Genomic DNA, 15034 nt, shown 5'->3' on the forward strand with positions numbered 1-15034 from the left:
GCATGACATAACACAGCATTTAAAGAGAGTTCTAAAGTGAGCCAGATGATGCTCATACCCTCAGCTGATTAATGAGGGTAACAACGAATTAGAACAAAAACACAGATTTGTTATCTGTACTTAATCAAAGCAGCTGAATAATTCACAACATTAAAATGATGTTTCTGTGAATTTAGCCCTGCAAATGTGTGCAAGTCATTAGTAGTAAATAATCCCCATGTGTCAGGGACTGTACGAAGGAAAACACTATTTCTGCCCCAAGAAGCTAACACTAACTTGAAAAAGTCATGGTGAAACACAGGAAAAGCCATTTCAACACTCAGAACTGGACTGTGGTAGTTGTGCTGACCGTATCAGAGATTACTGTGAACTGTCCTGCTGTTTTCCATGAGTTCACTGAATACTAAGATACTACTTACCTTGAGTGACAGGATCAGAGAAATTAAAGGTCTATATTTCGTTAAGGTCAATGTGTAAAGAGGGGAAATTAAGAATGAATGCTCTTGTTTGTGTAGGATGAAGAGGTCATTTTTCTAAATGAAAAAAAAAGAGGGTGATCATGATGCCATCCCCCTTATCACATGGAGACCTTAAAACATTTAGCAGTTTTGCTTAGAGCCGCCTGGTTCACATTTCTAAACCACAGACCGTAAGTTAACCTGTTTCATGATTCTGATTTTAAACAGGAACAGAAAGGTTTCCCCATTTACAAGTAGGGCATATTGACCTCACTGCAGCTCCACATGGATAACTTTTGAGTATGGAATGGGGAGAGAAAAAAGAGAATGAACAATGATTTCACAGCTTCTTCAGGAGGAAAAAAACCATGATAGACGACCTTTCTGATTGATACTATTAGCAACACTAAGCTGAGCAACAATTATTAAATATATCCAATTTCTCCTTTTCATCTCTTTCATGGATGTTTTATTTCTCTTCCATTCTGACAGCACAGAGTGAGCCAAGCAGTAAGTGAAAGCCCCTCATTTAGTGATACGCGAACAGTTGATGCAATATTCCATGAATGGGATCAATGAATGGATGTGGCTCACACCTTCCTTATCTTAGTGATCAATGGTCATTATTTTTCAGTTCATTCACTGAATTTTAGCTCATTAAAACTAACATTTTTCTTTCACGAAGTGGGCTGGAAGCAACCTTGAGAAGTCATCTAGTCTGTCTTTCTCCCAAAGGCAGGACTGATTACCCTTAAAGGACATCTTGGATCAATTGCTTCATGGCAATGATAAACCACTGTAATGTGTGTGCTGTTTTATCTCTGGTTTCACACACTAGTTTATAGGCAAATGCTTTCTCCACACCCTCTCCACTGCACATGCAAAGCAGAAAAAATAAAGCCTGTGTAACTTGACAAGTAATTGATAGGGGCCTAGAAATCTTATGCTGAATTTTTAATAAAGGTTGCTATGTTTTTGCTACTCTCATCCAGATGTGCTGTGAAAGTAAATAGAAAGTTATTGACTGCTGCATAGTTCCCAGGGCTTTGAATGACATGTGTCCTTGAATCATGTGTCTTAGGAACCAGTGGTCTGAACTGAGAGGAGTGCGCGAAGAGGGGGTTGTCTCCCTCAACCCCACATTTGACAGAAGCCCCAAACTACCGTTAGCATTCGGGCAGCACGGGGAGCTTCACTAACACCCTCCAGTACCTTGAGACACAAAAGAAACAAATCAAGGAATAAGATCTTGCTGGGTGAATTTATGCTGCCAAACTGCTGCAAATCCCCTTCAGTATGGATTGTACGACAGCTTCCTCTTGTAGCAGAGCGCAAGAAAATTAAAGAGACATTAGAAGGAGCATGAAGCTGCAGCTCCAAGCCTTACTCTTTCACCTTTAGTTCTCTCATTTCTCTCCCAACAACCTTTAGAAAGGAACAAGACTGGAGGAAAGAGGAAATTGAAGAGTGAGGAAAAAAATACAAAGAAAAAAGCTTCAGAAAAAGATCCTAGATACCATGCCAAGTAGAGAAGGGAACCTTTGGCTCACTGCTTCCCCTCTATTTTCTTTACAAATAATGTTTATGAGGAAAAAAATGGCTTTTTTCATTTTCCTTTCTTTGCAATTTTTTGTCTTTTGTGTTTTTGTTTTTTTAATCATGCACTGTAGCCGTTAAGGAGGCAGGGCAAAATAACTTTATTCATGAGATAAGGAACAGCTATTTCAATGAGTAGTGTAACCTATTTATTATCATTCACACAACTTACAAGGGCTTTCAACATTTGATTTCTTTTGTGGCATCAGGGCCTAATCAAAGGAAGGGATCCTACTCCCACACCAACAGGTACTTAAGTACTTTGCTTCATAAATGCACACACTTTGGTGCATGCTTTAGAGGACAATAAAATATGTCAATAAATTCAGTAAGGGTGGAAGTCATCTCTCTGAATTTTACACGGCTAGTAATTAAGATCCTGTACTTATCATTTATGGTCTCAGACTGTGGAGAGAAATTAGCATCTGGAAGTATTCCAGGCAGATCTAACACACCCACCTCAGGCATCTCTGTCTTTGCAAGAAATGAACTGTTTTCTGCAAGTGCCTTTCCCTCTCTCTCCTCCCACCCTCAGTGGCAATACAGAGACCCTAAAAGACCAAGCAGAAAGCTACACCTAAATTTTAGATGGGTGACAGACTGTAGAGAGGAATCCTGCTTCACAATTCCATTTCCAAATCTGGAAAACAAACTGGAGTCGGGTTCATGGACACTGATGCCTCATGGACCCATCGTTCTCATGGTACAAGCAATATCTCAAGCAACAATCTGGCAGAACATCTATTGACATCTTAATTCTGCAGCCACAGACTTACCTGATGATTTTATGGAAGAACTATAGGCGATCCCATTGTGCTGCTGATTATCACCGATTTCCAGAGTTGTAGTTATTACAGGCTTTGGCTTAAATTCACGTTTAGGCCGACTAGATGCTATGTTTATTCTGGAACACAGAGAAGAGTGGCAAGAGATTTACTTGAAGGAAGAAATACTTATGGAGCTTCCACTCAGGTTTAGCGCTTTGGTGTTTGAAAGGGTGGGGGAAACTCTTCTGTTGGCTTTGGTTTTAGGCTTTTTTGGGGGGGGGGGGGGGGGGGGGGGGAGGGGGAGAAGCAGAGTGCGGGTTTCTTCACTAAAAGCTGCTCAATTCTCATGCTGTACTTGAATTGCAGCAAGTCCCTATATTATTTAATGCTTTGGTCCTGCTGACAGAGGCATAAAGCTTAACAGCCTGAGTTTGAGAAGTGCTGAGCATCCACAGCTGCCACCGAGTTCAGCAGAAGTTCCAGGAACGAGCTCCCTGGAAAGCTCAACTGCAAATGACACATACAGAAACCCAGCCAGGACAGAGGCCCAGGGGCTGCATCTCACACATTGCCTTTTTATTTGAGAAAATGGGAAACAATCATTCGGTCCGCACAACTGTCTCACTACCTCTCCCTGCGTGTGCATGTGGCCCAGCTGAGACCTCCTTGTCTCAGCAGCCCCTCCAGCTGGGACGGTGCAGGGTGTCTACAGACACGACTACCCCTGTACCAATACTCACAGCCACCACGTCCACCCTCATCTCAGCAAAGCCCCAAACAACTATCTCGACTCCACAACTGTGACGTTAGCCTGCGCTACGGCGACACTCAAGTCATCTAGGTCTCCTGTCCTCTGCTGGTTCTCCGAGTGTCATATAACAAATTGATGACAGCAGCATTTTTTATTTCTGTTAGGAGGACACAAAGTATTTGGGCCTTTCATAAGTACATTATACCACAGCTGAGCTCCTACCCAGCTGGATATTTCTTTACTCTGCTCCAGAATTTTGTTATACCCCTTAATCTCAATAAAAATAGGCCAACACCTCTCAACAAAAGCCTCCAAAACACAACTCAAAGTATGCAAGTTTAAATAAACCTACAAACAAATGGAGGCTGTCTGGATTAACCTCCACAGATGTGAGTGAGAGATGCCGCACACGCTCAGAGCTTTCTGGGCAGATCCTGCATTACATTAAAGGCTCACAGCACCAGCAAAAAGTTGCCAGGTGGCAAGGGTTTAAAGCAATGAAGCCCTGTAAGGCACAGAGCACAGCAAGTGTGCATCTGTGAGATCTGTTGTGCATCAACAAGATCTGTTGCTTCAGTGAGTTTTCACGTTCATGAACCTCAGCTGCAAAAGAGGTTCAAGATTTTCTGATGGGTTCAGTCTTACCGGTTTTGCAGCTTGCTCTGCAGATCCTCCAAAATGTCTGTGGATTGTTTATGGTAATCTAGTGCTGCTTCTACAAACACAGCCAACTGGCTAACTTGTTCTACCTGAAACAGAGAGGAAAACAGTTGTAAGAAGCCTGCAGTGCATTCAGCTGAAGGATAAACAGATCATTCAAAACAGACCTGGTATCTCAAAAGACCACGATACCTTGTGGGGGCTATTGAAAAAGAGCATATGTGATTCTATCAAAGAAATTGCCAGTTGGAAACCGAACAAAACTGAGGTGTAACTTCTAGTTCACTAACTCAGGGCTGCGTCCTTGAGTCATTTCCTTTCACAATGTGCAAATCCCTTCTACTTTCAACTTCCAAGCCAGCTGTCTGTCAACACCCAAGCCTGATACAGTTACGAGGACGTGACCCCTTAGCAGGTGAAAGAGAGGCTTTTCTGATCAGCAACGTTGGAAGAAATTACACTGTGACAGCTCTTATGAGTCAGACCCATTAGTGTTTATTAGCAATGTTTACAAACTACAGTTCAGAAATGATCTGGACTTACCTCACTAGATGGCAGCATTTATAAACCAATACATGAGACATGATTTATCTACTTGGATTTTAAAAGTATCGGCCAATCATTCAAAAATATGAATGCTGAGGAAAGGGAGAATGTGAAGGAGAAAGAAAAATCAAAATATTTTTATTCATGAGGTAACGAATAATCTCATTCCCCTAATACAAACTGAAAAGTTCAAGCTGTAACGGGGATAGAGCATTAACAGATATTTATTTGTCCTCTTCCTTTAGACAACATTAAGAAGACAGACCCCAAGAAGTCTGACATGTTTCCATTCCATCATGATGTCTTCAGACATTGGATCACAAGAAGACATCTGAGTAAACTTTCTGCGAATGTTTTATGGACCCATGGCAATTTTGTGCTATACGTTGTCTGCTTTTACTCGGTTAAAAAGATTATTAGAAATTCTGCCGGGACTCTGAGAGAGCCAAACATTGTCACACAGCATACAGGACTGAAATGCACAGAACCAAACCAACAGCTGATACAACTCCATCACAGTCAGAAGAGAGTAATGTAAACCAGCTGAGGACAACACACAAAGTGCCTGGGGTTTGGATGGGGTGGTCAGAGAAAATGGATAGACAGGGACTTTCCAAACAAGACGACTAAGAGCCAGAGGGATATGGAATTGTGGATTAGGAGAAGAGAAAGAGAGAGACTGGGAAAGAGCCAGAGGACTTGAGGGAATAAAAGCCACTCAGTAAGAGGAGCCTGGGACCGGCTGAGTGGGAAAGGCAGGAAGATGGATCTGATAAGAAGTGCACGCAACAGTGTCTATGTGGGAGGTCTGGAACTGGATGTGCAAAAACCTGAGAAAGAGATGTGGATCAGGACTGAGTCTGGGAAAGGCACCTAGCAAGGTGGCTGGGAACCAGAGCCCAGAGAACAGAGACTGCAGGGCAAAGAGACCAGGAAAGGGAGACATTTGGGGAACTGGAAAGGAAGCAATTGCAGTTAATATCTCTGCAAACCCAGTGAGACGGTGTGGGGTTAGACAACAAGGCTGTAATGAGAAGTTTGAGGACACAGACTGGGTCAGCACAGAAAATGGAAGGGAAAGAGCACAGAGTCTTCTTTAAACAGAAACAACAGAAAGTGCGTATGGAAAAACCCTCGAAGGGCCATCCAGTTCACCCCCTCCCAAAGGCAGAATTACTTATACTAGAAAGTACATGTCATCAGTTCTCTAATGGCTCAGCTAAACCATTTTAATCTATGCACTGTTTTATCCTCAGGTTGGTGCTTTGACTAATGATAAACACTATCTAAAACATTTCTCAGCTGCTTATGCAAGGCAGAACGATAAAACACATACACTGCAACCATGCCATTGGTAGAGCCCACAGCGGAGCAGTGTGCTGAAACTGCTGATAGAGGATGCTACGTATTTTGCTGCCCTCATATAACTTGCACTGGTAAAACAGCAAGAGGCTTACTGACTTACAGACTGCTGTAACAAATGTGTCCCATCCACAAGCAGTTTAGGAGCTACAGGCTAGTTTATAACTTGCCATTACACGGGTGTGCAGAGAAGGAGAAGTTGCTTGCAGTTAAATATTCCCACTTAACAGCCCCCCCATGTTGCAGTTTACTCACAGAAGACAGCACACTTCTTACTTTCTAAGTGTGTTTTCTGTGATGCCGCATCTACAGGAGAAAGCTTTGGAATAGGCCCAAATAGGTCCAAGCTCTTTTCCTACAGTTCCATGATTACATGGGAGAAAGCACATCCTGCTATTCCTCTGCGTGCGGACAGAGGAGGGGACTATCCCGAATGACCGCAGCTGCTCCTTATTTAGGCATAATTTCATGATGGATTTAGACCCAAAGCCCAGGTACCTGAGCACAAGCCACAAACTCACTCTATGGAGTAATTTTCAGAGCCAAATAGTAATAATAACGATTTTCAGAGGTAAAAATCATTCAGATATTTCAAACCAGCAGCAAAGTTTTGGCTATTAGTGAGCTACAATTCCGAAAGCGCAGGTACATACCCTTGCTGATGGTTTCAGAAGCAGGTCTGTGACTACGTTAATCTCCCAACCTTCTCCCTCCCACTGATCAAACTGTGCTCTACTCTCAGGTAGTCCATTGCTCACAGACTGTAAAACTACTTAAGACCTCTGTGACAATCTTGTCTGAGCCACTGTATCTCCAGAAGTAATTCCTGAATTCTTGAGTTCTCCCATTTACTGCTGTGCGTTGTGTTCCTCTCTGCCAGGAGGTTAAAAGAGGGAAGAGGCACACTTTCTGCTGTCAGGCCTTACCTCCTGCGAAGGATGGGACAGGCTTTATCCAGTCCCACACACATTGCCCTCCTGGATGTACTGCACCAAACAAAAAAGGAAGGACAGACTTACATCATTTTCTAAGAAATTGAACATGCTTCTTTCAGCCAGTTCCTTTGACTCTTCAAATTTTTCTACTGCTTGTTTAACTTCTTCATCTGGTATCTTTCCAAGACGCTTCTTTTTATAATCATAATCCAAACGGCGTCCTTCTAGTTTCTTCAAGTGATGCTGAATAAGACAGAACATGTATTAGAAGGTCCAAACAGGACATGCCCAAACAAATACATTGTGATTTAAGGAAATTTCAGTTATGGATGCAAATATATGCAGAATCGAAGAAATATAAGGCTCAGAGATTATCCACTCCACCCCTTTGATCTAAGGGAGCATCAGTTAAGTCTAAGACTATGTACACGAATTAAATTTTAAACTGTATAGACTCTAAATAAATGGCCATTTGCTAACACTTGGGGAACTGGCAATCTTGATTTGCTGAACTTCAGCATCCAACTCATGGACTTCAATAAATGTGGAACACCTCCAATTGTCTAAATGAGAAGCAGGATCCAATTTAAGTATGTCTGTGTCCCCATAATCTACATTTAATTGAATTTTACCTCTTGAATTATTTGCAATACGACAGCTAAAAGTTAAAGGGTTATTTTCTCCTCTCATCCCATAAGCAGTGCTCCAACAAACCTTGTATTCTTGCTCTCTTTGTTAGGTATCAACTTGACACTTCTATCTGATATAACTACACAAGCTTTTCTGTTGCCAAAAATCATGGGACTGACAGACTTACAGAACAGACTCAAAGCGACAGTACAAAATGCTCATTCAAGCTAATGTCAAACAAATTTCTTTTTATCAGTTCAGAAGAACTACAACTGAAAATAGTTATGTATCATAGGAGACAGCTACAGACATCAAGATATTATTACTATCTTTTTGCCATGCTTTCCACATCCATTTATGTGTAAACAAATAAAATAACTTTCATTTCTGCATTTCATCAGGATTTTAACTTGCTTATTACCCAAGCCTGTTGGAATCAACAGACTGAGACAGAGACTGCTTGGTTTTCTTTGAATTGTCACGTTGTAAACAAAAGCACTGAAAAACTTAACTCTAAAGGTTAAAAATGTGTTCCTCGGCTTCCTATATCTTTCCTATAGTGGCATATGGCACTTCAACATTTTATGGCACTTTTCAGATGATTCTGTGATTGCCCTGGATGGCCTTTTTCAACAGTTATATGCATCCTCCATTACAAACAGCTTCAAGCTGACAGAGATGGCGAGCTGGCATAATCAGTCACAGTAAGTCACAGCCCACTCATATACTCACAAAAATTAATTGAAGTGACAGTTAAAAGAGCAGAAAAATAAAGAATATAATTTTCTTCACTATCTTTCTTGTACTAAATGTACAAGCAATACAGCAAATTGAGTAAGTTAGACAAGTGAGAAATAGCCAGGCATTGATCTAAAGAGGATTTCATCACTGTTTTACTAGAAAGACAAACTTGAAGGCCGTGAAATTTATTTACCTTAATTCTTCCAAGAAAAATATTGCAGGGAACTAGAGTTTGATTGACTCTGACTATTGATAAGTGAAGCTTTATCCTGGAACACTTACCCCAATCTCTTTTAAATCTTTGTCCTGCAATAACTGTAGAGGATCAATAAAATTTTGTTTGACGTTAATATCAAGTGAGTCCTTCACCTCTGCCATTTGCTTCATGCTCTCACCAGCATCCAGTAGTGCGAGGCCTATGGTAAAGAACAGGCTACTTATATCTCAATACATGTATAACCAGAATGTGTGTCTTACAAAACAGCTATTTCAAATAGATACCTTTCTATCTGCTGCAGGCCCTCAAAGAATAAAAAAAAACAAAAACAAATGTAACGCAAGCTATGCACTGGGTTGTCCCCTACAGAAAACTAGAACTGGAAAGTTTTTGTTCCAAAGGATGCTTTCTTTTCCTAAAGGGCACCAGGGAAAAAAAAAAAGATATGCTATTTTCCCTACTGCATTTGCATAGGTTATACACCTTCTCCACTTTGAGAGCTGCAAACCAAGCTGATTAATTTGTACATCTTTAGTGATATTAGTAAAATACACAAAAAGTCAGTAACTTTTTCATCACAGAATTATGTTTTACGGCTTCTTCACATACAGCATGTATTTCTTCCAAACCCCCTTTTGGTCAAACTGTTGCTGCTTCTTTAAAACCACCTACTTAACATAGCTGTATACTTTATTAAGCATGTAAGTATCACCAGGCAGAACAGCATTTGAAATGTTCTTTCCCCTTTTCTAGTTTTATTTAATATCCCGTTTGCTTTTGCAAAAACACAAATACATCCAGCTCACAGATGAGTTGTCCCACTTCACTCTTGGTGAGGAGAATAAACGAGTCTTTGGCTATCAGCAGCATCTTTCCCTGCGCAGCACCAACTTGGACTTCAGTGCGAGGTCCCTACGCCTACACAGCTGTTACTATTTCAAGTCAACCACTGTGTATAAAATTGCAGATATTAACAACGGTACAGAGCAAAGCCAGCCAGTTCTGTACTGGCTTCTGCACGCAGTCCCAGCCCCTACCACCCTCTCCTTTCCCAAACCAGGATTCTTCTTTTCTCATGTATTTCTTCTTGTTTTTTCCTTAATCCCAGCCATATCAAAAAGCACCCACTGAGTAGCTCTCCGTGACAATACTTCAGATTCATTCCAGTCAAGCCCACACACTATGCGTGCCCAGCAAGCAAGGCCTCTACCGAGATTCTGGCTGTGAAGGATCAGAGTATCTTGAGAGGAAATAGGTAAGATTTGATTTACCAAAGAATTGTAGCATGGCCAAGCTAGAGTTCATTTTCATGAAAACAAGAAAATGTATATTTAAGATGTAGTACTCCAAAGACAGAAATACCAGATCATTATTTTATTTAAAAAAAAAAATTTAAAAATTACCTGAAGTTACTGTTTTGTTTTTTTTTTTTCCTATGAGAAATTTTTCCCTTAGTTTACTTCTCAAATACAGGGTAACCAATTTTATTTAAAGGTTGAAAGAAATACAGTGCCTCTAAGAATCACCCTAAATTATTTAGGTTTGGCAACTTATAAACTAAAATGGTTTTGGTAATAATTTGAATCATCAGACAGCATCAGTAATAGTGTTATCAAAGCCACCTGCAACAGAGGTGGACAATATGCAGAAGCATTGTGTTTTGTTAATTATATCAATGACCCCTGATCACCATCCTTAACTTTCCCTCTTACCTGCAGTAGCTATTTACACGGGTTATGTCATCGAGTAATATTCTGCAAAGAATTTTATGCTGAAATTTTCACAGAGGAGATACACAAACTCACCAAACATAAACTCACCAAACATAGAATCATCGCCAAGCTCTCTGCCATACCGTATCATGCAGTCTCCCAGGAGTCCCTCTGTCTGGGGATAGCCTGTAGTTTTAACTTGTCCTCTGATCTTTGACATAGTGTTCAGCATTCCCAGCTTGGCTCTGTATGCTAAGAAGGACAAAAAAAAAGAATGGAAGTTATAAAAACACTTTTAAAAATAATATATTTAAAGCAATAAATCATTTAACAAGCAATGTCACAAAGCAAGTCATTAAGCCAGTCTGTAGATTCCTAGATTTTTCTTTTCAGTACTTCACAGCCAAAGTTGAAATAAGCATCCATTCAACAATATGGGTCATATGAAACTGGTTTTTTATGCATAACTGAATAAGCATCATTTCTCCAGGCAGAGGTATAGTGGGAGCGGTCATCAGCTTCTGTGGATATTCATCAATACTCATATTCCTTTGAATATTCCTGCTCGTGAACTCCTTGATTAGAAGTACTGCAGAAAGCAAACACAGAATAGATACAAGCACAGCCAAAGCCAGTTTCATGCTCTTTCTCTCTCCCCCGCTCTTGCTTGTGACAACTTTGCAGAACACCTTTTTTTTTTTTTTTTTCATTCTAGTAATCATGACAGTAGAAATTTATGCTGCAGAATGGCCCGGTACATACAAATTGATTTACTGTTATCTTGTACATATCATGACAAAAACATGCATTTATTCTTGGAGAGTTTTTCCAATCTACTGTTTACGATTACCACTCAACTGCTTCTTCAACACAGTGCCCAGGGTAGGGCGCTCCTGGGGGATGTGGACCATGGTGACTAGCTTCATCTTGAACATGCCGGCTGGGCCATGGTAAAGGACTGACTCCTACCATCCTTATATAGGCATAACCCATTAAACTTCTTCAGGGACGTGCATCTCATAAGGTACCCACAAGAGATGGCTATCTCTGAAGTCACTGGTATAGCCAACTAAACAGGAATTCAGTCAACCAGTTCTCAAAAACTGAAGGTTCTTCCAACAGCTGATTTGGACAGTGAATCAAGGTTATAACAGATAAACTTTGACTGACTGCAAATGTAAACGTGTCTCCTTTCTTGTTTCTCAAAGCAACATTCAACGTTCAGCAAAACCCAACAGCCGTTGTTCCTGTCCTACCTGGATTTGGCTGAAGATACTCTGTCGATTTGGACAGAAGCTCCGCTACAGCTTTATTAGTAACATCAATTTTCTGAAAAAGAAAAGTAACGCAATTGGCAAAAAGCAAACCAATTACTAGAAAGTTTATCATTTTATTAGACATAATATACTATTCTAGCCCACCATGAAATTTTATTTAAAATAAAGCAAATATTGTAGCTTGAAATAAACAGCCTTGTCATAATTATGACAGGATTTTACCAAAAACATTAATTGGCAGGTAGCACTGGGAAGGAGAGAAGGTTTATATCAAAATGTGGGCTCACCTTTCCAGCCCATCACTCTTGACTGCTGCTGACACATTCTAGACTACAACTTTCCTGCCAGCCCAGGAGTTGTTACTAAGACTGCTTTTCTCCACAGGTGAAAAAGCCTGAACATATCCCTCACAATCTTGGGGTCATGGCCATTTAAAGCAGTAGTTTGTACTGTCTTCCCATTTAATAGCTTCTAAAATACTATAAAAATCACATTTCTGGTTTGTTTCCCTTTTCCTCCCTTAGGGCGTGCACATTATTTTTCCCCTTATAACGCAGAGAAAGGAAATAATTATTCTGTAGCCAAAGAAACCGAAACCTAGAAACCTGTTTAGATCATAAATTCAAAAGAGCATGTTGGAAAAAAAACAACTCACGCAAGACTTTTTTCCTCAATCCGCCAATAATAAAAGCTGTGACCTAGGTCTACTATGAACATTAAAAAACACACAGGAAGAAAAGGGCAATAAAAAAAAAAAAAAAAGAAAAACAAACCACACCACATGCAAGCTGAAACAGCAACTGGCAGTAACATTATTTAATTTGCAACACAACTAGTAGGTGGATGGCAAACATCTCAATTTCCACAACAGTTCATGTAAACTTTAAAGTAAGAAACATAATTCTGTATCAAGAGAAAAACTGACCCTAGTAGTTGGATTGTTATTATGAATAATATCAGACAGGCAGGCGTTGTGATATTTAGAGACTCACTGAAGACTTCTCTATCTCCCTCCCAGACAGAGGCAAAAGGCCCCTCCTGATGCTCTGCCCCATTCTTGAAGGAGCTTCTCTCCGCTCTCGAGAGGTGTCAGTGGAACCAGCTTCCTCTGCTCAGACAGCCCTTGTTGATGCCTCTTCTCCCTTGGCTGAGCTGACAAGGCTCATGGATAAATTTGCACTTATCCTTATATATTTCTGTTTGGAAGCACACAGTGGGATTTTCCCCCCAGACAAATCTACCATACCATTCTATCACTTGAAACATGAAGCATTTTTTGATTCTACAGTAGCTCAATATTGAAAAGGATTCCGTACCCTTTCCATCTCTTGAAATTCTTCATCTAACTTTGTTCCTTCTGCTCCACTTATTTTTTCACTGAACAACTGTAAAAAGACAAATTTAACAAAAAAAAAAAAGCATGATTATTTAATTACAGAATAAATATCTCTGAGAGTCACAGGAATTCACTCCAGATTAGAAAATATGCTGCAACCATTTGAGGCACCTGTGCAAGAGAAAAGTAGCATTAGTCTTGGAAGCGAAGCACTCATTTCGAGAGAGACAAAGATACCTGATATGAATTTACAACAGGCATACAAAAAATTATATCTCACGCTTAAACAGTTTGTACCCTAACGGCATGACCTACGCTGCAGACTTCAGGCCGGGCACAGGGACCAGAGTCTGACTGCAGGTAAATCCAGAGAAACCCTTTCAAGAATGTCTCTCCAGCTCTATGGTTCCGAGTACGGTCTGGCCGTGCGTGCCATTAGGGACAGGGATACAACTCCCACTCCTGCTGTTGGGAGCTGCGGGCAGTTCTGTGGAAGGAACAGATTTGTGAGAAATGCCACATTGTGACCCACCTGTGTGACGAAGCACCTTCATGAAGCTGAAAAAAAGATAAAAAAAAAAATGCAATGCATTCTTCAAAACCTGAAAGCACCGGTTTTATCTAGAGGGTTTCAGTAAACCTTCTTAAGATGGCTGAAACGTAATCCAACTTTTGTGTAAAAACTCCAGGCTGTCAGACCCGAGTTTGGTTCTCGCTGAGTAAGCCAGGGCTCGGAACAAGCACTGGAGCAGAACTCGGCTCTCTGCCTCTGGCAGCACGTGGTACCTGCACTGCAGCAGCATGAAAAGCAAGCCAGGTCCTCACCCACTGCCAAACAGCCTTTGAAAGCATCGCTTCACTACCACAGAAGTGGTTTAACACATATTCAACGAATACTAAACATTAATTCCTAGGGTAACTCCTACACAACTACTACGCGTTTCTCTGTTTTAATTGACTTTCATCACTGACTCTGTAACAGTATAATGTAAAAAACGGGGCTAGCTCACTGACTGCTGCCGTCCCCCAAACCTGCCCCCAGTAAGGTGTTTTGTTTGTCCTCAGCACCTTCTAGAAGAGAATTCACCTCCCTGAATGGAAAGGGCCCTGGATACTGGCATAATCTGAAAACAGGTCTGGGCTCCATGCAGTGCAATGGTCCCTCTCCTGGGTGGCAGCCGGCGTCACACAGGTGTGGAGGGACCGTGCTGCCCGGCCAAAAACCAGCCATCGGCTGATCAAGCTGAGCTGGGAGCTCAGCGGCCACCGACCCTGCATCAGCATCGCTGCCACCACGCAGCCAGAACGGACCTGCGTAAGGGGAAAGGTGAGCTCAGGCAGAGCCCTACTGCTAACTGTTTCCATTGGCTTTACAGGAGGACTCACAACCTGCTTAAATATGTCAAGAAGCCCACAAACTCGTCAAGGTCATTTCTCTTCCAGAGCACTGGCAGAACAAGCACAAAAGCAGGTAAAACCGAGATGGAGCAGCCCGAGTACCAGTGAGTTCCCGTGGGTCGTCACCTTGCTGCTGTAAGACACCACAGCAGAGAAGCAACCCGAGGCCACGCACGGAGGGGGACACTGCCCAGCTCTCTGCAGGGACATCCCTGGAGCCCTTCAACACTGATGGAGAACGGGGCATGAAAAGGCTGCATGAAAAGCAGAAACCGTGCAGCGTTTTTTTACGCTGGCAGTTTCTGTTTCCTTTCTGTGCAATGTTAATTCCTAAAATAATCAATGCCATTTTCCACAGCCTCGCACATGTTTTCTTTCTCCAGCAGGCAATAAACAGATCTGTGGTTTCCTGAAACCTCTCGTGGTGATCCCTTTCCAAAGGCTGAGCGCAGAGGGGGAATTATCCTTCTCAGGCTGAAGTTGCAAAATCCACATTCAGTAGCAACCCGTAGCTGTCTCATTACAAATAATCCATTTACATGTTGGCGAAGGATAAATGCAATGAAGTAACATGATTGCTCGACTGTGAAAGCGTAATTAATAATAAATTACTGCACCAAATGACTAAAATAACGAGATGTCCCACAC

The 15034-nt window shown here is 41.4% G+C and overlaps 1 protein-coding gene across 3 annotated transcripts in view; it reads right to left on the minus strand.

The window, feature by feature from the left end:
* SH3GL3 (SH3 domain containing GRB2 like 3, endophilin A3) overlaps window positions 1-15034 on the minus strand; it is a 60471-nt gene that overhangs the window by 4035 nt on the left and 41402 nt on the right. For 2 of the 3 annotated variants that reach the window (XM_074155722.1, XM_074155724.1), the window contains exons 2-8: window positions 12969-13037; window positions 11632-11704; window positions 10484-10627; window positions 8729-8862; window positions 7160-7318; window positions 4218-4321; window positions 2831-2958 (exon numbers count right to left, since the gene is read on the minus strand). In XM_074155722.1, coding sequence (XP_074011823.1) covers window positions 2831-2958; window positions 4218-4321; window positions 7160-7318; window positions 8729-8862; window positions 10484-10627; window positions 11632-11704; window positions 12969-13037 — 811 coding nt within the window. Of the gene's footprint in view, window positions 1-2830; window positions 2959-4217; window positions 4322-7159; window positions 7319-8728; window positions 8863-10483; window positions 10628-11631; window positions 11705-12968; window positions 13040-15034 lie in introns of all 3 variants that reach the window. The other variant, XM_074155723.1, reaches the window with a different exon arrangement.

Source organism: Numenius arquata, chromosome 11 (genome assembly GCF_964106895.1).
Source record: "Numenius arquata chromosome 11, bNumArq3.hap1.1, whole genome shotgun sequence".
Taxonomy (NCBI): Eukaryota; Metazoa; Chordata; class Aves; order Charadriiformes; family Scolopacidae; genus Numenius; species Numenius arquata.